This window comes from Punica granatum, chromosome 6 (assembly GCF_007655135.1).
Source record: "Punica granatum isolate Tunisia-2019 chromosome 6, ASM765513v2, whole genome shotgun sequence".
NCBI classification, from domain to species: domain Eukaryota; kingdom Viridiplantae; phylum Streptophyta; class Magnoliopsida; order Myrtales; family Lythraceae; genus Punica; species Punica granatum.
This window is the reverse complement of record NC_045132.1, coordinates 26,835,634-26,857,417: the sequence shown is the minus strand read 5'-3', so window position 1 is coordinate 26,857,417 and position 21,784 is coordinate 26,835,634. Positions and strand designations below refer to the sequence as shown.

The 21,784-nt window shown below is 33.2% G+C and overlaps 1 protein-coding gene across 3 annotated transcripts; it reads left to right on the top strand.

The window, feature by feature from the left end:
* Positions 1 to 64: 64 nt before the first annotated feature.
* Positions 65 to 4,414, top strand: LOC116210007 (OVARIAN TUMOR DOMAIN-containing deubiquitinating enzyme 12-like). Of its 3 annotated transcripts, XM_031543789.1 has the most exons (11): positions 66 to 312; positions 905 to 1,401; positions 1,473 to 1,633; positions 2,260 to 2,333; positions 2,455 to 2,509; positions 2,690 to 2,764; positions 2,864 to 2,937; positions 3,023 to 3,071; positions 3,196 to 3,280; positions 3,596 to 3,652; positions 3,991 to 4,414. In XM_031543789.1, exons 2-11 carry the CDS (start codon positions 1,074 to 1,076, stop codon positions 4,053 to 4,055), a joined length of 1,023 nt encoding a protein of 340 aa, XP_031399649.1. In that variant the 5' UTR covers positions 66 to 312; positions 905 to 1,073; the 3' UTR covers positions 4,056 to 4,414. The 3 variants fall into 3 exon arrangements, with proteins under 3 accessions (XP_031399651.1, XP_031399649.1, XP_031399650.1); XM_031543790.1 differs by lacking the exon at positions 66 to 312 and having other exon boundaries at positions 1,078 to 1,401; positions 1,478 to 1,633; XM_031543791.1 differs by lacking the exons at positions 3,596 to 3,652; positions 3,991 to 4,414 and having other exon boundaries at positions 65 to 312; positions 3,185 to 3,280.
* The last annotated feature ends 17,370 nt before the right edge of the window (positions 4,415 to 21,784 follow it).

The window sequence follows — 21,784 nt, the reverse complement described above, 5'->3', positions numbered from 1 at the left end:
CAGCAGTGAGTAGAGTACACACTCCCTCTACCCTCTATAGCAATGCTTCCTCGCCTATCTCGTGATCACATCACCACTGCCTTCTCTGTCCCTCCCTCTCTCTCTCTCTCTCTCTCTCTCTCTCTATCCTTGAAAAAGATTCCTCTCTCTCTCTCTCTCTCTCTCTTTCTCAGCTGGTCCTCCCGTCACTCTCAATCACGCGGCGTCTCGACGGCTTCGAGCTCGTTCTCTGCAGCGATGGTGATAGGATAGTTAGTCCGCTCCCATTGGCACGACAGACTTACGGAGAGATATCTCGCAGACCGTCTCCAGGTTCGTCGTTTGATCCTTAAGGCAATCTACTCCTTTTCTCCTTCCTCCTCGTCTGCTTCATTTGTTGTTGTGCGGTCGGGATCCGGAAATGTGAGCTCATTGATTGATTGTTTCACTGTTGTGATCGGTTTCCCAAGTCTTGAGGATCTATAACGTGTTTAGCTTCCTACTTTGCGATGCGATCGATTTAGTGAATGCACGATAGCGTCGAGTTGCTGAGTTTCCCTTGGACTGCACTCGACGGATTCATCCGCTAGCTCTGGGACAAGCTACTTTCATCTGATATCAACGACTATGAGCTTGTCTTATTGTGCTGAAGTAACCGGATCAATTTACTCGACTGCTTGATGCCTTAATCTGCGCCGATTTTTATGAATTTACACCTGTCACAACTCTGTCTTGACTCTTGATTGGTATATATTACTTCATCTTCCCGTTTCATCAGGACAATTTTCTATGTCAATGGGAAGAAAAAAGTGCACCACTTTTTCTTTTTCTCCTTTCGCCCAAAAAAATACGCCTTTGCTATATATACCTCTCTCTTTGCTTCTGGGTTGTTCAGTCTTTTGCTAATACCTTCTTGCTTTTTCAGATGATTATGGAAGCAGAGATACTTGGATAGAAAGAAGCCTGCTTTAGCTTCTGCCTTGGGGGGAAAATCCTCTTATGGCCATACGGTAGAGGTTCTATTTTCATGTAACTGGGACTGGGATGCTTGTTTCAGTAATCTCCTGGCTTTGATGTCGTAAGGAGGGAAAAAAATGATGACATATGAGCAAGATCCAGATGTTGTTCAGTGGGGTCTCCGGTTCTTCGAAAGCGACCCCTATTCAGATTGCGGATATTGTGAAACTGAGACGCAAGAAGATGCGGGCTGTTACCAAGGGCACTATGTTGAGGAAGATCATTATGGCATCCAATGCAACAACATCGATAGTGATGAGCTTCTAGCGCATGCTCTCCAAGAGGAATTATCACAGCTTGCAGTCACCGAAACACCTGGGTCTCCAAGTGCGGTGTCAGAAGAATTACAACCATCTTTCTTTTCACATGATTGGCATGGCCACTCCATTGGAAGCTATGGGTCCGGTATGTGCTAAACTAAAAATGCCAGGCAGTCTGGTTGGCAATGTCTCCTTAGTAAGTTCATTGCTTTGTAGGGCAGGAGGAATCAGAAGATGTCACGCATTCAAGTTCTTGCTCCAGTCCTGAAGAAAAAGTGTACAGTGGGGAGGATTGGCCATATTCCTTGGAGCTGGCAGATGAGTATGCTTATGATGGTGAAGTGGGCAAAAGGTTGAATCAGATGGTTCCAGTTCCAGTAAGTGTATATGAGATTATAATATAGCACTATGTTGTATGGAGAGATCCATCAGCATTGTAACTAGATATGTTTTTAACACTCAGGTCATACAGGGTATTATGTGTCGAGATTTAGATGTGGAAAAGTTAAGAGCAATTGAATGTGTTTATATAAGATTGGGTTCCACAACCTGTCGGCTCGAGCTTTCAGGCTGAAGATGGGCCCAATCACTTATAAGGCCAGTGGTTGAATGGATTGAAACTAGCTGAACTATTCAATTATGCAGTTTCTCTGATTTCCCCTTCATGCTTTGTGCTCTATGTAAATTAATCGAAGTTGATTCTCTTCAAATTAAGAGGACTTTTGAGATTTTAAATGATAGATTGCTTTTATATGTGGTTGGCCTCAAAAGTAGGATAAGATAGTATGTAGTCTAAAACTCAAACTGTGTGGTGGCTGGGTCTTTTATCATTCTGGATTTCTTCACTTATATTAATGACAAAAGAACATGATTTTTTTACCAGCCGCAGAATGAGGAATTAGACTATTACTTCACTATAATAGGCCACTATTCCTTGTCATTAAACTCCATGTTCACAGTAAAATTACAGTTGGAACTTATCTTTTCTTTTTAACTTGTGCAGCATGTTCCCAGGATCAATGGTGAGATTCCCTCAGTGGACGAAGCAACTTTAGATCATCAAAGGCTACTAGGGAGGTACATATTTCTGGTGATTTTTATCGCTCTTTTGCCGTATCGAACTTCCTTAAGCCCAAAAAAAAAAAAAAAAAAAAGAGTACAGAAATGTAAGTGGATGGAACGTCTTATTTTTGTGTAGACTGCAGCTTTATGGTTTGGTCGAGCATAAAGTTCAAGGAGATGGGAATTGTCAGGTTAGTTTTGATTTCAGAGTACATGTGGTACTTCACTTCAAATTTACACAGTATGTGTGGTAAAGTAAATAAGAGATGCAAGGTCAGCAGTTTATCAAGAATTATCAAACAGAGCGAATTGATTAGCTGCTATCAACAAAGTGATCGGTGCATCAGGTCTCATTGTTTGTTACTATGCAGTTTCGTGCTCTTTCTGACCAGATATATCGCATACCAGAGCACCATGAATTTGTGAGACAGCAAATTGTGAATCAGGTTGTTTGTCAATATATTACTATTGATTTGGTCTTTCAGTAATCTAGATCTTTTATTTGGGCAGTAAGTTTACTTTTTCCACTACATTTGGGTTATCAGCTAAAGTCCCATCCAGAGATATACGAGGGATATGTTCCCATGGCCTATGATGAGTATTTGGAGAAGATGTCCATGTACTTTTCTGCTCTCATCTATTTATAGAAATAATTGTTCTTCTGTTTTACTGACATTTTTTCTCCTGCTCGAGGATGGTATTAGGAATGGCGAATGGGGTGATCATGTGACTTTACAAGCTGCTGCAGATTTGGTATGCCCTGTTCTGGATCTGTTCCATTGGCAAAGATAGATCCTAGCTTGTTATTCGATGTATCTCATGTTTAGGGTAAAAGATGCTTGTAATGAATTATTGATTGGTTTCAGTGATTTTGCAGTACGGGGTGAAAATATTTGTCATAACATCTTTCAAGGACACATGCTACATTGAAATTCTCCCAAGTGATCAGAGGTCTAAACGAGGTATATCCCATTTGGATGTTCTTGCTGAAGCATCTTGTTTGTGCTGGCACACATGCCAAGGCACTGGGTTCAAGGATACATTACTATAGATTTTACTTCGCACGTATTTGGTTGATGAGTCTTTGTCGATATTTTCTGTAGTAGTAGGAGTAGGTATGACTTTTAGAGGATAACATTCTAAATAGCAAATTTTGCTTTGACAAGCAGATATTGATCAGAAGTTCAACGTTTCTTTTCGTTCACAGCCTTTTAGTCGTCCCATATTTTCTTCAATATTTACATAGATAAAGTTTCTTGTCATGTTTCCCCATGCAGTTATCTTTTTGAGCTTCTGGGCAGAGGTTCACTACAACTCAATCTACCGGGAAGGAGGTAGAAGCTCTCCCTTTGCTTTTCTTTACTTTTGAGCTGCATGTGGTACCATTTGCATTCTCACCCAAAGATTCTAAATCAAAAAAAAAAATGCTTCTTTATTGGTATGTTGTGTGATAAAACCAGTTCTGAGAAAAGCTCAAAAATATCCAATCTATGTACAGGGAATACCTGCCGTTAAGTTTCCTTAATCTGTAGTGTGGACATTTCCATGTCTGAAAGGAGTGGTGCGATAAGCATCTGGATTGTCTTCTAGTTCAAGGGGCATTATTCTTTTATATGTCAATTCAGAAGATCAGTGTTTGTTTACTCAGCTAAAGCTATGTTTGTGAATCCAGACGATCCTGCATTCAAGACCAAGAAGAAGAAAAAGTGGCGGAAACAAGCATATGGATACGATTGACGACTACTGATAGTTGGACGGTGTGGACAAGATCCCCACTGCAGTACAGTCGCAGCAGAAGCTTCATGGTCTGCATCTATGCTCCCGCATCATCAGACTCTTTCTTAGATTTCCTGCAGACCAGAGCAGCCGCTCTCGTTTGGTTCGATTCTTCAATAAACCTGAGTTCTCATCTGCTAGAATTCTTGTGTTGGTCTTGGTAGATTCAAATCTTATCTTTGTGTTTGATCTGAATTGTTGCACCTCTCTTTGCACTTGCCGGAGCTTGTTCATGCAAATTTTTGGCAATTGCAAGAACGAGTTTGGGCTTCCAAGTTACTGATCAATAAATCGCTCCGATCTTCAATTATTCTTCTTCATCGCTTCTGAGCTCTGTCTCTTCCTAGAAAATACCGTATCAGATTACTTACTGACTTTTGGCCATGAAAGGATTACCTTCTAACTTCACGGTGATGCATGGCCTCAGGAGCGTTGACGGTTGTATATCCAGCCCGAAGCTGAAGACTAGTTTAATCTCGCCTAGTAATTAAAATTCCAAATTCGGTTTGTAGCTTCACATTGGATTCTCGTGTCATTCCATGACAGTAGACTAAAGCACGCATCGACCATCCAAAAAACAGACGTCAAATCATGAGTTGAATTTTTTTTTTCTATCCATAAATTCCGACAAAGCACTCGACTTACAAGGGGGATACACCATGAAGAAAAGTACGACAGCCCTGACGATATACGATCGATCATTAATGCAAAAAGGCTATGTCCTCTCCACCTATTCATTCATACCATTTCTCTGTCCTGATATGTCGATGTAGCTCATTAAGGAAAATCAACATCCAAGTTACCAACGAAGTTGAAGTCACGAGGGAGCAAATCCGGTCCACCCCAAATGAGGTCCCTTTCAAAATCCAGGGGCAAAGTTTCGGGTATTGCTTCATCATTAGAAACCGTCGTCAACGTCGACACTCTTGGATTATCAGTAGAAACGGTTCTATCTCCAGAAAGGGATGAGAGTGCGGGTAGTCCCTTCCCTGTGGCTGCTATTATAGAAGGTTCAGCCTCCCGGAGAAGCCACTGTACGGCCTCCCCGGAAGTTTTGAACCCAAGGTCCTTGGTAAGCTGAAAAAGCCAAGCAGCACATGAAGTTGGTAGCCTGATGCGGCGGTCTCGGCCAAGGACCTTCGAAGTGGCGGTCCTTCGTCATTCTGGGAGGGAGGAGACTGGCTTTTGAGGGTTTTGGGAATCTAGAACTCATAGTTGGTTTCACGGCCATTGAATTATAGGACCACAATGTTTTACGTGTACATATATAAATAATCTAGCATAATTATTTCAGGGATAGACTGGCCGCTTGCTATAGCTACCTGGGGTTCTTAAATGCTCTTATTATCCATTATTATTATTATTATTATTATTTACTTGTTTTGGAAATTCCTAAATTAGAGTTTGAATACTTACCTTTAATTCCCATTGCCACAAAAGGGTACAGAATAAAATCTTAGCTGTAGTACAGGCAATCCCAGAACTGGCACTTTCTGCTACTATACAATCTTAACAATGTTTTGTAACAGTAACAGATGTATGAGTGGGAAAAGGACGTTCCATGACATGGCTTTATTGAGAGTATATGTCAAAGTGAGAGCCTAATTTAAATGGGAGCGATCAGTACTACCGTAATCTCCTCATAGCAGCCAATATCCAGGCTCGGGTTGTTACAGACTTCATTTTTCTTCAGTGATCCATCCCCGGTATAGTTGATCGGTTAGGTATGGATGGATAAATCCATAACAGGTCCTCGTAAACCCACGGCAGTTCCCATCCACGATGATGATAAAATATCAAGTTTCAGCTAGCTATCATTGAATGATGCCTTCTTAAATATATATATTTTAGGGAAAAATACAAAAACCTCTATTGTGATTTGAACTTGAGACAAATTGGACCATGTGATTTCTCTAAGAACAAATAACACCATCCGGTTCACTTCGTAAGACATAATGGATCTCACAGTTAATTTTTTCATCACTTTTGGTCCTCAAACTTTTTTTATCATTATTACCCTCAAACTTTCAATTTATTTTTTTTGGTAATTTGGTCCTAAAATTCGAGAAAAAAAAAGAGGGAAAGGGCTTGGGCCGCCGGTCGGCGACCCCGACCCCACCACCGAGATTGTTGACACCGACAGAGAACGCCGAAAACGTCGAGGGTGGGATCGGGGTCGTCAATTGACGGCCATAGCCCCAGAATCCACCTGGATTTCGAGTTTGAGATCTCGGTCGATTCGGGGGCGAGGGCCACAAATCTGCGGCCCCGACCCCGACCTTACCTCCAAGGTCGCCAGCATCCTCTGTGGGTGCATGTGACCTCAGTGGTGGGGTCGGGGTCGCCGATCGAAGGCCTTGGTCCCTTCCCTTTATTTTTTCGAATTTTAAGACCAAATAAAAAAAAAGTTGAAAGTTTGAGAGTAATAATGGTAAAATGAAAAGTTTGATGACCAAAACTGATGAAAAATTAACGGTGAGGTCCATTATGTCTCATAAAATGAACCATATGGTGTTACTTATTCCTCAAAAAATCACAAGGTCCAATTTGTCTCAAGTTCAAACAAAATGTGTGGTTTTTGTATTTTTCTCTATTTTTTATTTACCGTGATCCAGCTCCAGCTCAGGAGCAAATGACCATTGACCAATTCAAAGGCCCAGGCCCAACCCCTTTGATTCAATTGTATTGACGGGCCAGGGAAGCCCAGTTGATCGGCGGACGAAGGTGTGAATTTTTCAAAATAATGTTGTTCGTTACGAAGGAAGTTCAGAGCTTTAATATAAGGAAATAGAAAGTTAAATACAGAGAAGTCTCTTCGATGAGAATCAAAGGTTCTTAGAGGGCAAGGGTACACTACAGTCGTACGTACCATTGCATTGCACACCATTTATCCAAAAGCCATAAAAGTTAAATAGTGGCAAAGTGGGTTAAATTAAAAAAAATAAAAAAAAAATCCTAAGTACAGTTTTCAATACGAGCATAAGCCTTAAAAGATGAACCAATGTTATGGAGGAAGCAATTTTATTGGTTTTTTTTTATCCTCTGATTGTCATTAGATATTCTGCTTATGACCAAAGCCTACATGATTCTTTTGGAGTTACCAGTACTCGGCTGTACTTACTAGATGCCATTTTAAAAAAAAAAATTACTAGATCGCGAATCTCAATTTGGTCTTCTCGATGCGGGATCTAAATACATTAATCACTAGCAGAGACCCAGCAATCTAATGCTGACTACCTAATCCAATCGTCGCCGTCGATCTACTGATCATAACAATAATCTCGAAGAATAAAGTAATGCGAACCAGTCATGATTAACCCAGTGACTTTAAAAATGAAAACAAAAGAAGAAAAAGAAAAAGGAAATTCGTTTATAATCACTCATGCGCTAATTACAGTAATTAGTTCCAAATTGTCATAAAAATCTACAAGGTGTATATATATATATATAATATGAGGAATAAAGGAGAGGAAAGTATGGTGGCAGAAATTAATCTGGTTTGCTCCTAGCCTTCTTCTCATGGCGTGCAGTCAAGAATATAGGCTTTCCACTCCAGACAGAACATCTGTTTGGGGGGAAGTTCAAATTAAACAAAGAGTGTGTTTGTGCTTTGTCAAGCAGCTGAAGAAAGCATAGACCGCTTATTTTTTTGAATGTGCTCTCGGACAACAGGTTTGGAGATATATATATATATATATAAATATATGTTCTTCAACTTTGTGTGGTTTCTCCAGATCAGTAGGGGACTGGTATGGGAGGCTAAGCTAAATTGGGCTGTGAGGCCTTTCAAAGGGAAGTCTCTCAAAACAAGGGTATTCATGGTGCGGTTCAGTTCGAAAATATTCGGTTCTTTTTAAACAATCCTAGAGTCGAGTGTGAGTCGAAGAAGAGTATTTTTTTCTAACACTTAAATGATTTGGTTCGGTTAACCATAATTAACCGGTTGGAGATGGTTCGTTAACTAATTGAACCATTCATGCCTTGCCGAACCAAACAAAAAATGATCCGGTTTGAAAATGATTCGGTTGGTTCCGAATCATTTTGAACAACCCTACTCAAAACAGTGATCTGCAAGATGGCTTGGAATGCTCATATCTTCGGAGATGGGGGGGAGAGATGAGAGAGAGTCGGGAGAGAGGAGAGAGAAAGAGATGAGATTGAGAGGAGAGAGAGCCGAGTTAAAGGAGAGTGAGCCCAGAGAGAGTAAGAGAGTAGAGAGAGAGTCGAGAGAGAGATGAGAGAGAGGAGAAGAAAGCGATGAGAGAAAGTGGAAAGACAGGAGAGATAGCAGAGAGAGGAGAGAGAGCTGATGGAGAGGAGAGAGAGGAGAGAAAGAAAGAGAAGAGAGAATTTTTAATATGTTGGTAGATTAGGAAAAAAATTTAAATTATTTGATTTTTCATGTTAAAAGGATCTCTATCATTTTCCACGTGGACTTCCGTCCGCCACGTAAGCAGAGTTAACGGTCATGTCAGCACCGTTAAAGCCAAAATTAACGGATTGATAGATGATGGAAACGTTTTGATTTTTCAGGTTAAAATTTAAAAAGTTGATAGATTGAAAAATTTAGGGAAAGTATGTGAATTTTTATGCATATTTCTAGCAAGAGAATTTTTTATAATTATTATAAGAGAGGTTTATAAAACTAATACTGTGATATAAAATAATAGAAATAAAGGGGTACATATATAAGTTCTATAATGAAGATCGAATTCAAGACTTCTTGGTTTTAAATTGACACCGGTTGTACTACTTCACTAGACTCCTTTCTCATATTTTTTCAATTACAAAGGAGGTGGTGGTCTCCTTTTTCGTATTTTTAAGAAGAGAAAATTAAAGCAATGTCAATTATTTTTAGCATCTTCGAATTATCTTCCCCACACCCTTTCCATGCCTCTCCTATCCGAGTGAGCATTTACAATTTAGAATGTTCACGTACCTTTTCTTTTTTGAGTTTTTTTTTTGCTTAACGTTTATTCCCCCCGTATCCTTTTGACAATTTGCCTCTCCTCTCTTTCTAGATAAAATAAAATTCAGCCCAAAAAAAAAAGATTATAGTGAATGTTTAATTGTTTACTCAACAAAAGAGCCAATGTGTCTGTCTCCTTACGGCAAATAGATAATTCCAAAAGACAAACTCGAAAAAGAGCATATGCTAAAATAAAAAGAGCATATGTGTCTGTCTCCTTACGGCAAATAGATAATTAAGTGAATTTTGTTCATGCCTTAATTATCTGTGTATTTATATTCGGATTGCTATGATAAAATAAAATGACATAATTTACATGCAAGTTATCTAATTTTTTCTTTGATTTATATTCATGCAATCATTTATAATTGAACTAGATCCATTTCATTGACTTTTCAAAATAATAATAATAATAATAATATTTCAAAACAGCACTCTACTTTTTTTTTCTTTTCAAAATTTTAGAATAGAACTTATACCATTGAACTTGAAAAATTCTATCAATTTTCATAAGTGAATAATTTTCCAGGATAGATTAAGTGGAATAAGTTTTTTATTTCCGAGGAAAATTAGACTTGATCACATTGAAATCATTAACTACATAATTAATTTTATAAATCATAATTTACTATACGTAATGTAGATATATATGTAAGACATAATGTAGGTTGGGATTAAAAAAAACGGCTGCCAATATTTCTTTTATTACACATTAATAGGACGGTGTTTAGAACATATAATACAGTCCAAATGAAACTCGACTTGCTTTAATTCCCTTTCTTGTTCTCGGTAAATATAAAAGCTTCTCGTGAATATCTAGTCAATTCAAAGTACACATTTTTCTTCTTGTTTTTTTATTTGTCCAACCATATTCTCTTTCATACACACACCCCCTAAACAGGACACACACACAGCCTCTCACTCATTATAGAAGTGACGTAAAGTATTCTAATTCTGCTTACATCACAGAGAAAAATGAATAGAAAGATCATACAGCCCATGCCATTGCTAGCCACAGTACTTCATGAAAATTAATATCAATCAACAAAGCCACGTAGATGGTCGATGCACCATGTAACCAACATGGTCCCCTCAAATCATTGGATATAGTCAACTTTTTGGCTGGATATATATATATATATATGCACATTGAGTCTAACATATTCGATATACATATCATTGATGATTTTGAGAAATATTATCAGGATTGCAGCAGATCGATGTGGAATCAGGTTAAAAAAAAATGTGGTATCGTTGATTTTTCTATGATTAGACATATAACCTGATGGTGCTCATTAAAAGAAATTAAATGTCGAGCTTAATTACATAATTTTTATTTTATTTTTTGGGGTGAACTTTTCATTATCGAATATATGAAGGCCCAGCATCTGCGAAAATCTTCTCTTGAAGATCTTTTCTTTGTCCTCCCTTTTTTTCTCACGGAATGCGGTCCTTTCACTTTCTGATGATCGCAATTAAGGGGTAGAAAAAGAAAGCAAAAAAGAAAAGAAAAGAATTCAATTTTCTATTTTCTTACTTATAATTTGCATTGGAAATTGACTTTGAGAAAATTGATCATCTTTGGATCACTTCTTATTTTTTGTGTTTCCTATCGCTTAATTCTCGACTGATATATATCTCGCACATGCATATGGTTCAATTAACATACCGCGTGTCACCTTGTCCCATAGACAAGGAATGTGAATATTATATGCGTGCGAGGACTCGATGTAATGAAAATTCCATGATTCTTTTCTTGTCCATGATTTATTCTAATTATTAGTTTATTTATACCCCGACTATTTTCCCTTTCTTTATCTTCTATTAAGTTAAATAAGGTTTCGTCCAATTTAAATATATATCTATATATATATATATATTTTACCAATATTTATGATCCGTAATTCAAATATATATATATGTCTTCTTCTTCTTTTTTGCTGTGGTCGGCCCAAACGTCCAGTCGATGTGTCTATCAGTCTCATTTTACGAAAATTCATGAAAGGGGATTTGTTAATTAATTATTTATTTATATGTGATTTATAAGATCACAACTTACAGATTTATATGAAGGGAATAGTTTCAGTAATTAATCATAAGAGGTTGGCCCAAAAAAATATTTAAGCAATAAACCTAATGATAAAAGAAAACAAGAGAGGAAATGGACCAGAGAGTCAAAAGAAACATCGATCAGAAAAGAGAAGCCAGCATCATTGCGACAAAAAAAACAATTGTCTTCCCATATCATAATGTCGGGGTAGATTTTGGCGCTTGTTCTCTTTGTATATATGTGCGTGTATGTATACATACCTACATATATTTGTTGATATACATACATGCACAATATATGAGTTTGAGCTCCAAATTGGACCGTTCGATATATGAAATGATAATTGTGCCATATAACTTAACGTTTGAAAGAATCCTTAGTTCTAGTTCAAACTTGATTTTTTACCCGAGATATTCCAAGGTTGACGTGTTGATTTCACATCTAACCCGACGCTAACTTTTCATCCAAAATTGACGAATTGCACATGTAACACGTTAATTTTGTAATACATGTACGCAACATTACAAAATTAACGTGCCACATGTGCTATTCCGTCAATTTTTAACTGAAAGTTAGCGTTGAGCTAGATGTGAAACCAACACGTCAACGTTGGGATATTTCGGATAAAAAATTAAGTTTGGATTAGAACTAAGAATTCCTTTAAACGTTAGGTTATACGACGTAATTATTCATAAATGAAAAATCAATTAACACCACACCTCGCCCACCACCATCCACCTCAAAACCTTTTTACATGTATAGGTACGTAAGCAAATACATATAGCATGAATTGGCTTGCTCAAGGATTCCCGTGAATTTGCATACTCAACGTTCCGTTACACTCTCTCAATTTTTATATTCTTGTTTCGGTTCTTGACGGCTTAGATTCTTTACTGTTAAACAATATTATTAGGAGTGACCACACCTACTTATGTTCTTTCTAATTTAGCTTATTTGGGCATTTGTCCCGTTTTCTTAATAATTAGTTACCATGTATTTGTATGTGATTTTTTTCTCTGTAATTATGAGAATATTGTGAACTAGCAAAGTTAATTTATTTATTCATCATGGCCAAATTGACAAGACTGTGGCAAGGTGGCCCTAACCGTACACTTTCCCAATGGGTGGATTCAGTTCTCCTCAAGATTGGAGCACACGTGAATGCCACGCGACATACCATCCCTTGCACCACCTCTATGATGTGCCACAGAGGCACACAGTACATACTTGCCCTTTCATTCATTTATTAAAATGGCTACAATTTTTTTTTCCTTGGTCCATGTGATGTTGAGATATGATCTTTTCCTTTAATGGCTACAAATTTTTTTCCCCTTTTTCTTAGGTGAAATTTATTTTGCATTTACTATTTGCCACAATATCCTTTTCATCATATACTAGCCAATTGCCGGTACTACGTACGAATTTTTTTATATATCTATTCTATTAAAATTTTTATACAAAAGATTTTTTAGAAGACAAATTTTATATATGATTGAAGTGTTTACTTTTTGATAAATTCCTATTCCAATAGTTTTAATAAAAAATTAAAACTAATGCATGATTTAAGGTCATAATATTAGTTTATAGAAAACGCAAATATGAAAAAAAAATACTTTTAATTCTTTTACCAAGTATTTTTATAATAATTACATCTTGTGTTCAATTGGAAATGAGACATGTTTGCATAATTAACCAATTTTATTACAATTTTTTAATTTATTTTTTAAATAAATATCATGATTAAAAATGGGATATACATAATAAAATTTTCCAAAATGAACCTCTTTAAATCAATGTTAATATTACAATAATATATATAGATATGTGATTTTTAGAAATTTATATATTTCTGACAAAAATAATAATGAAAATTTGAGCCAACATGCAAAAAACATTTCTTATAAATTTGCTTTTTTTTTGGAAAATTATTAATATTTTAAATTTTTATAATTACCATAAAGAAAAAATAAAATAAAATAAAATACATATGAACTTCTACATTATTGCATTATAGATGTAAACACTATCTATATACACTTAACTTGCTATAATATTTATCAGAGCGAAAAATTACATACACGTCTCCTTAAAATATCTTGAAGTTATTAAGAAAACTCATGTTCATACGGTGTAAAAAATTGTGCAAGTATTATTTATATGAACCATTTTCTAAAGAGCAGAACTAGAATCAATTAACTTTTTGTAAAAAAAAAAATTAATTTTCCATATCAATAGATATAATAGATATAAAAATCTATATATAACTAAAATTTACTTGGGTGCATGATAAATGAGGTTGTGTGTATAATAAATGCTTAAAAGAAAATTTAGAAAATATGGAAAAAGATAATTTAAAAAGATAATAATTAAAATTTTTTAATAAATGCAATTAATGTATCTAAATCTCCTACTCATAATATAATAATTAAAAGAAAATTAAAAGAATATGGAAAGAATTAAAAAATGAAGAATAATTACTAAAAATATTTATTAAATGTAATTAAATGTACCTACATTTCTTACTAAATATAATTAACAGAAAATTTTGATGAAATATCTTAATTATATATAAATAATAAATGTATATAAACAATTAATTTATTGTGACTTTATAAAAATTGAGCCTAGGTTATAGAAATTGATAAAAAAAATTTGATATTCTTACAAAAATTAATGAAACATATACATAATTTATCATAAAAACTACATATATAGATGTACAAGCATATTGAAAAGTAAAATTTAACGTATTAAAAATAAGAACCATGAATTGTAGAAATGATCACCTTTTAATAAATTCTAGAACAGTAATATATATATATATAAACATATATAATTTCTCATTAGGTAAAACAATAACAATCCTTACCCACGAAAGAAGATTATATAAATTAAAAAATAATATTATATAGAATAATAACAATCTTTATCCATAAGAAAGATCCCATAAGTTGAAAAATAATATAAAAGAACAAACATACATAAACTAATATAATTATATATAATATAAACTAAAATTACGAAAGAAATTAAAAAAATTTTACAAGACAAAATAAGAATGTTGGTTATAAAATTATTACTGAAGTATTCAAAAGCATTTTGAAAATTGATTGTTGATAACTATTATTTTCAATAATAATAAAATACTAATAAGTAAATTAATATCTTAAACAATGACAAATAATATTCGTGCATGATATAAATAAATGCCCCCTGCAACGCACAGAATTTATAATTCTATTTTACCATATTCATTATAGATTAAAGATTAGGAGAGATAATACAGTGCATGAGATTAAACCTTTAATTATTAGTCGCGATATATATATATATATATATATATGTGTGTGTGTGTGTGTTTGTGTATATATATGTATTCCAATATTGAACTTAGAATTTTTTATTTTTATTTTCGTTCATAAGAGACATCCATGGACTTAACATAAAGGAAATAGAAAATTAATTAATAAACGAAAACTAGTCATTTCACCCGCATGTTGCGCGGAAGTATCAGTCGTGACAGAAGTTTGTATAATTTATTATACATAATCCTTAAAAATATTGGTTAGTTTATAATTGTAAAATTAGCTCTTTGATAATTGTCAAAATACAGATAAATAGAGAATATTAAACTCATCGTATTAAACTTGCTTTATTAAATACCTTATTTATATTAAAAAAACTATATTACTCACTTAAAAAGAATTAATTTAAACATTTTATAAATAAGATTAGTAAAATCACATGAGTAAAATTATTTTAAACAAAATTAAAGTAATTAATTAAGCTCGAGAATGTTTCAACTTAAATGTAAATTGATATCATTTATAAAATAATTAATTACTTCGAACTTAAATGTTTTAACTTTAAGTAAATTTAATAAAAAAAGAGATTGGATTTATTCCATTTGTACTATGAACTTTTAAATAAATAAATTCATTTAGCATCATTTTTAATTTCTAGATATATTTAATATTAAGATAGAACTTGTAATAGTTTTTTAATATCCCAAATCCCCTTAAAATTTCAATTATATGAGTAATTACTTGTGTGAAAAATTTTAGAAAAATATTTTCCCATCCTTTTTTAACTGAAAAACCTATTACAGTTTCAAAAATATAATAAAGCATTTGTAGAATTGAAAATTGGAAAAGAAAGTACTTGTAATTAATCGAATTCTAAAAAATATATTTAATACTAAATTTTACGAAATATTAGATCAATTTACTTGATTTTTTTAGTCTTTAAGTGTATTTAATATTGGCATAGGAACTTTAAAAGTTCTTAAATATTGTAGTAAACATAATTTTACTCCTTAAATCAAGAACTAGAAAATGAAAAAATAATTAGTAAATTGAATTGATATAAACATATTATCCCAATAAATCAGTCTATTTACTTGTGCATTAATTACGAATGCGTTAAATAGGGTATAAAAGATTTGTGAAATTTGAGTAAATAGAGAGTCGGGGGCTTGGCACATAACATCCCTTGTCAATCCTGATATTACACACTGCGTAATCTTATTAAATTTATTTTTGTTTCGCTATTATATATATGTATTTTTTTTTGTGCACCTTGATATTTGGAAGTTCTATGGGCTCTCGACTAATCAAGTCGAATCGGGTGGGCCTACTAAAAGGCTAAAGTTCTCCCGACATGAATTTTCTCTATTCACAAGATATCCGAGACCTTGCTTAAAGGGAACAAATGCCGAACTGCTTGAACAAATCCATGTTGGTTTATAGATAGGCAATCTTATTGATAAGAATCTAATCCAAAACAGCTGCAGTGATATTGTATTATGCTTCATTTATTTTGAACTTAGCCTCGGGATGAGTATAGGTGATTTTGTGCCCTCACACTGACAGCTAGCTTTTCGTGACGAAATAGTATAGTCAGGAAAAGCCTGCAGGTCACGGGTTCGAAACTCATAAAATTAATATAGGAGTCGTCTGTTGAAAAGAGTCCCATGCAGAGTGTGGTGGGCCTCGGGATGAGTATAGGTGATTATGTGTCATCACACGGACAATTAGCTTTTCGTGGCGAAGAAAATTTTTAAATACAGAGGAAAATGCAATCCTAATTTTAATGACGAAGCTAATGTTCTAATTGAAGTCCGACATATGAAAAGGAAATATAGATAAAGAATATATAAATTAATTTATATCTGGCATTATCGAGCATTTCATCTTTTATATGTGTAATAAAATATATATGCTGCCGAATAGCAACTTGAGAATCTAATTATTACATGATTTTAAAATATATGCCGATGAATTCGTCCTCGAATTGAAAAACTCCCAATAAAATTCAGGAAAATCATCAACATTGTGTTGACTATTTCCATGGAGGCGCGCCCACTGCGGGCATTGTGGGGACAAAGGAGACATCCACTATGCAACTGACAGATCGAGCTGCAATGCATGATTTTTGCCTCTCGTTATCAAGGGACCCACCGACGATCTATATAAATAAAGATCAATCACTCGGTACGAAATATGCGTGAAATGAATTTGATTAAAAAAGTTAACAGTGGTCCAAATAATTAGTCTATCTAATAATAACAAGGAGAAAAAGAAAGGACCGAGTCCATCTGAAATCTGAATCGAGAAGAAGCGCAGGGTGATTAAAAATTTTACGTATGTGATGTGACCACCTTAACCCATTAATTAAGAGCTATTGAGCACAATCCAATTGTTTTCTGACATATACGTATGTGTGTGTGTGTATATATATATATATATATGTCAGTTCTATATGAATTGAACCCACATCAATATTGTCAGAATAAGCATATGACTTCTGTTCCAATGGTCCTCCCATATGCACGTTCCCTGTTACCACTGAAAAGAACCGATGGCACTTATCTACAGTCCCAACTCACAATAATATAAACTCACGGAGGAAAAAGGGGTCCAGCGCATGAAGTGATATTTACCGTCAACGTGAAATTGAGAAATTTGGGATAAGATAATTCGTTTTTCATAGGGGAAGTTTGGTTCGACGTAATCAGAGTGGGAATTTTGAATTCCCACCTAGATTACGCCCTCAATTACACCGTTTGGGTGTAACTTGTAGCTTTGAAATTTTGTTTGGGCTTTCCCGAACCTTATGATAGTGTAATCTCTTTTTTTTTTTAATATGTATTTATATATATAAGTATACTTATATAGATATAAACTTAATCTAATATACTTATATATATTTATATAATAAATATAAATACAAATATTTATATTTATATATACGTTAAATATAAATATTTTTTTATAAAGACTTGTAAATAGTTTTATAAATATTTTTGGTAGATTTTGAAATAAAATATTTCCATAAACATATATTTATATAAATAAAAATACTTATATTAAATATATTTTACATATATTTATATTTATATAAATATTATATATTTTATTAAATATATCTTATTTGTATTTAAATAAATACTTTTTATGCAAATATTTTATTAAGAATCTACCCAAAATTTTGACAAAATTATTTTATAAAAAATATATTTAAAATTAAAAATAATAATAAAATATAATGTATAGGGGTATAATTTTCCATTGATTTACTTAATATATCAAGAGTAACAATCTCGTATTATCTTATACTTTCTCAAATACATAATAACTTACCAAACACAATAATGTCATATTTTCTGTGATCTAACATTTCTGGGCTTATTTTACCTACACTCTAACATTCCTTGTAATTTAATATTTCAGCGATCCAAATGGCCCGAGAAGATTAAGAATGTGTTTGGTTTTAGAGTTGAATTAAGTTAAATTTTGGTTTTAATTGGTTTGTAATGATTGTATTGTTGAATTATGAGAAAAAATATGAAAAAATAATGTATAGTTGAAAGAAAGTAATGATTGTGTTGTTGAATTATGAAAAAGGTAATGAATAGTTGAGAGAATTTAATATTAAAAATTGAATTGAATAGTTAAAAAAATATTAAAAAATATAAAAAGTAATGATTGTATTGTTGAATTGAAGATAAATGGAGTTAAGTTGAGTAGAGCAGAGTTAAGAATTTTTTTGAAATTAAACACACCTTAAATTGAAACACAAAATATAGGCTCAATTATTGGGGAGTTCATTAAGATTCTCATTATGTGAACTGACATATACGTGAAGATGGCGATGAGAATATATTTGGGAGAAACACAACCATCTATTCAATGTGTCCTCCCCTGACGGCTTCGACCGACTTTATATCGAGTAGTGGTTCCTATTGCTCATAGAGGAAAACTGTAGATGCCTCAAAAAATGGAATTAAGAAAAAAAAAAGAGTTATTTAATAAAACAATAAAAAGGAGAGGGGAACAAGAAACTGAATTAGCCACGTCACGATGTACGGACTGGGCCCGTTCTTCAGGTGAATGCTTGATGCTTGATGCTTGATGGGAAGGAATCTATGGCATTTTTTTTTCCCCACCCCTCTAGTATTCTTTCTTTAATGGATTTTCCATTAAAATATTAATGCCGGGTCATTATATGTAGTCGAGTCCTCTGTCGCATTGTTGGTTCGATACATGGATGATGACGGACTTAAATTAATGCTATTAAATCTATAATATATATATAATATAATATAATTACCGGGACATTCACTATTTTTTATAATTTATCCAAAATCTATAAATGGAGGTCTTTCCTTCAAAAAGTTTTGGAAAGCCATATTTTTTTGTTGAATATTATTATTTGATACATCATTTCTATAACTTATTATTATTATTATTATTATTATTATTATTACTACTACGACTACTATTATTATTATTTAGTAAATCCATTATCAATCAAATGAGATAATTACTGGCAAATTATTATTATTATTATTATTATTATATAATGGATAATTTCTTGAGTTATTATTATTATTATTATCATCAAATAATAATTACTGTTGTTTCTTCTTTGAAAGTCCAATATCAAATGGGATAATACTATTTTGTAAGTTCGTTATCAATCAAATGGGGTAATTGTTGGGGTATTATTATTATTATTATTATTATTATTATAAAATGGATAATTCCTTGAGTTATTTCGTAAGCCCTATCAATCAAATTAGAGGAATTTTACATGTAATTAAACTTGCGCAAGGCGCAGTCCATTGGCTAGTATTATGTAAAGTTAAAAGCTCCCTCTCTGATCTCATTTTTGTTTCATTCATTAACTTTAATAATCTATAAGAAGTCGTTATTTAAAAACCTTCAACTTATGGTTGATTTGTCTTCTCAACTTCTTGAAGTATTTAATTCTTCGTGATAGATTCGCGTATTTTTCATTCTTTCTCATTGATACCTCATAAATAGATTATCTCTTTAAAGATGAAAAATTTCTCAAGTAAGCTTTTTTGAATTTAAAAAAATCCATAACTTAGAAGATTTTTCGATGAATTAATATTTTTCCATAAGATATGGGGCTGAAAGCCCAATAAATAACCACTTTTACATACTTACGTAAAGCGTGGGTTTGCACCTATTTCTATTTACTTTTTAATTAAGAAAGAGACTCATAAATTTTACAGAGAATTGTACATAGACTTGAAGTAAAAGTGCACAATAAATTACAATAATGAGATTTTTTTTTGAATTTTTAAAATGGAATCCGTACATAACGTGCCCATATGTCCAATTTCATCTTATATATATGGCTAAGGCATGTAAAGCTATATATAAGTGATTAATTGATGTTTAAAAATGCGATTTTATATTAAAAGAAGACAAGGGTAGTTGCCTCAACCGGTTTTAATTATTAGTCGACTTTCGGTTTCCATTTAACATGGGAAGCACGGTCGACCTATAAGCCTTAAATAAGCCAAGGCATGAGATGAGACAACTAGCTTTTTCTGATGAGTTGTTGAACAAATGGGGCTCGATTGATTGGCTGCAATTTTTATTTCCCGCAGATTGGAAGAAGAAGATCCCAATTAATTAACACGTAGCAAAAGGACATGCCCACAGTTGAAGTGAGACATATAGTAAATCATTCTGTGCCGAAAAAAAGAAGAAGAAGACATATAGTAAGTAAGGAAAAAAAAAAACACGGTGTAAAACCTGGAAATTTTCTAATATATGGATGCAATCAATTGAACAACCCGATGCTCATTTTTAAAAGCTCCAAGTTTAAGGACAAAGACTGCTTTGTTGAGAACACACAGTACTTTATGGTAATTTAGCCCGGTATCTATATTGGACCATAACAGGAAAGCGATACACACATACATATGTATACACAATCAATTAGTACCATATTCGCCCCTAGAGATTGCATAATGGACCGACCTGTGTGCAGTCTGCCTGTCAAAAAAGCTTTATTAAGTTTGTGCAGTCTAAATTTCTGTGTCCATCCCCATCTTGGACTGTCCCCGTCTGAAATCTGAATGAACCCAATTAATTAAATTACACATTTCTGAATTTATTTTCCTGGTGAGAGCTTCTGACTGCTCTTTATCATCGATTGTGCTTCTGTTCATATAGATGTGCGGATATATATAGCATGCTGCTTTTGACGGATAATTACCAAAATTGAATATGGTTGTCATATATTGCTTTTCTCTTTTAATTTATAAGAATATTTTATTTATATACATACACACACACATATATATCTTGTATATATATAGGTTGATTGTATATATATAGTAATAAAATGGCTTTAATGCTAATTAAATTTAGTAGGTTCCGTATATGCATGGGAGGATGAAGAGTGACAGATACAAGCTAAAGAGACATATAAATGCATGTTAACTCAAGCATAAAGTAATTAAAGGTTCTTTTTCTAATTAATCAGGGCAGTTAATTAACACAGTTTTGATGGGTACGGGTGTTCAAAATATATGATTAAGGCTTGGTTTCATAGTGCTGCTGATGAAACAAAATTGCTTAAGTATAATTATTAAAAAATAAGTGTTGATTTTAAAATAAGTAAAAGCGTTTGAGATGTAATAATTGAGAAATTTAAAAAGATAATTATTAATACTTGAAACATAATAAGTAGAAGCAAATTTTATAAGCACTTATTAATCTGCTTAACAAGATCACGTTTGCAACCGCAATTTCGACCCAAACCATGGTTTCAAAAACTCTCACCGAATACCTAATCCGCTTTAGATTATGAGAAAAAGTTATTATGTAACCTCCCACCGCACTCCCAAACGAGATATAAATATGCTTGACAAGAGCGCGCATATATATATATGTGTGTGTGTTGGTCTAGCACGCATGAAAAATTTACATGGGGCGTTTCGCCTTATAACATAAAAATTTCTCGTTCGATTCTTGTGATAGAATTAATTGTATCCCATTATTATATATTATATTTCTTTGTACGTATCATTTTCGGGGGCTTCCTTCATGATTGACAAAAAAAGAAGTTATAAGGGCTAGCATGCATCACAAATCATGATCAGATTAAAAGAGATGATTAATTCATAATATAATGTGTCTTATATATGAAAATTGGTTATGGTACAGAACTGATGAATAACCGCGTTGTCCACTGTCATCTAGTTAAGAAGTACGTTTGAACTACCGGTCGTGAATATATACCAATCCAGGTAAATTCGAGCTTAACGAAATCAGTATAAAATTTTTGAGTGGTTCACCGAAATTAGGAATACGTCTGAACACACACACACATATATATATATATTAT

What these genes read in the sequence shown, in the direction of transcription:
- LOC116210007 (XM_031543789.1), top strand. Translation starts at nt 1,074, where the DNA reads ATGATGACATATGAGCAAGATCCAGATGTTGTTCAGTGGGGTCTCCGG. An exon ending in AAGGAGATGGGAATTGTCAG is followed by an intron (nt 2,510 to 2,689) that starts GTTAGTTTTGAT and finishes GTTACTATGCAG; the next exon opens with TTTCGTGCTCTTTCTGACCA. An exon ending in GACAGCAAATTGTGAATCAG is followed by an intron (nt 2,765 to 2,863) that starts GTTGTTTGTCAA and finishes TTGGGTTATCAG; the next exon opens with CTAAAGTCCCATCCAGAGAT.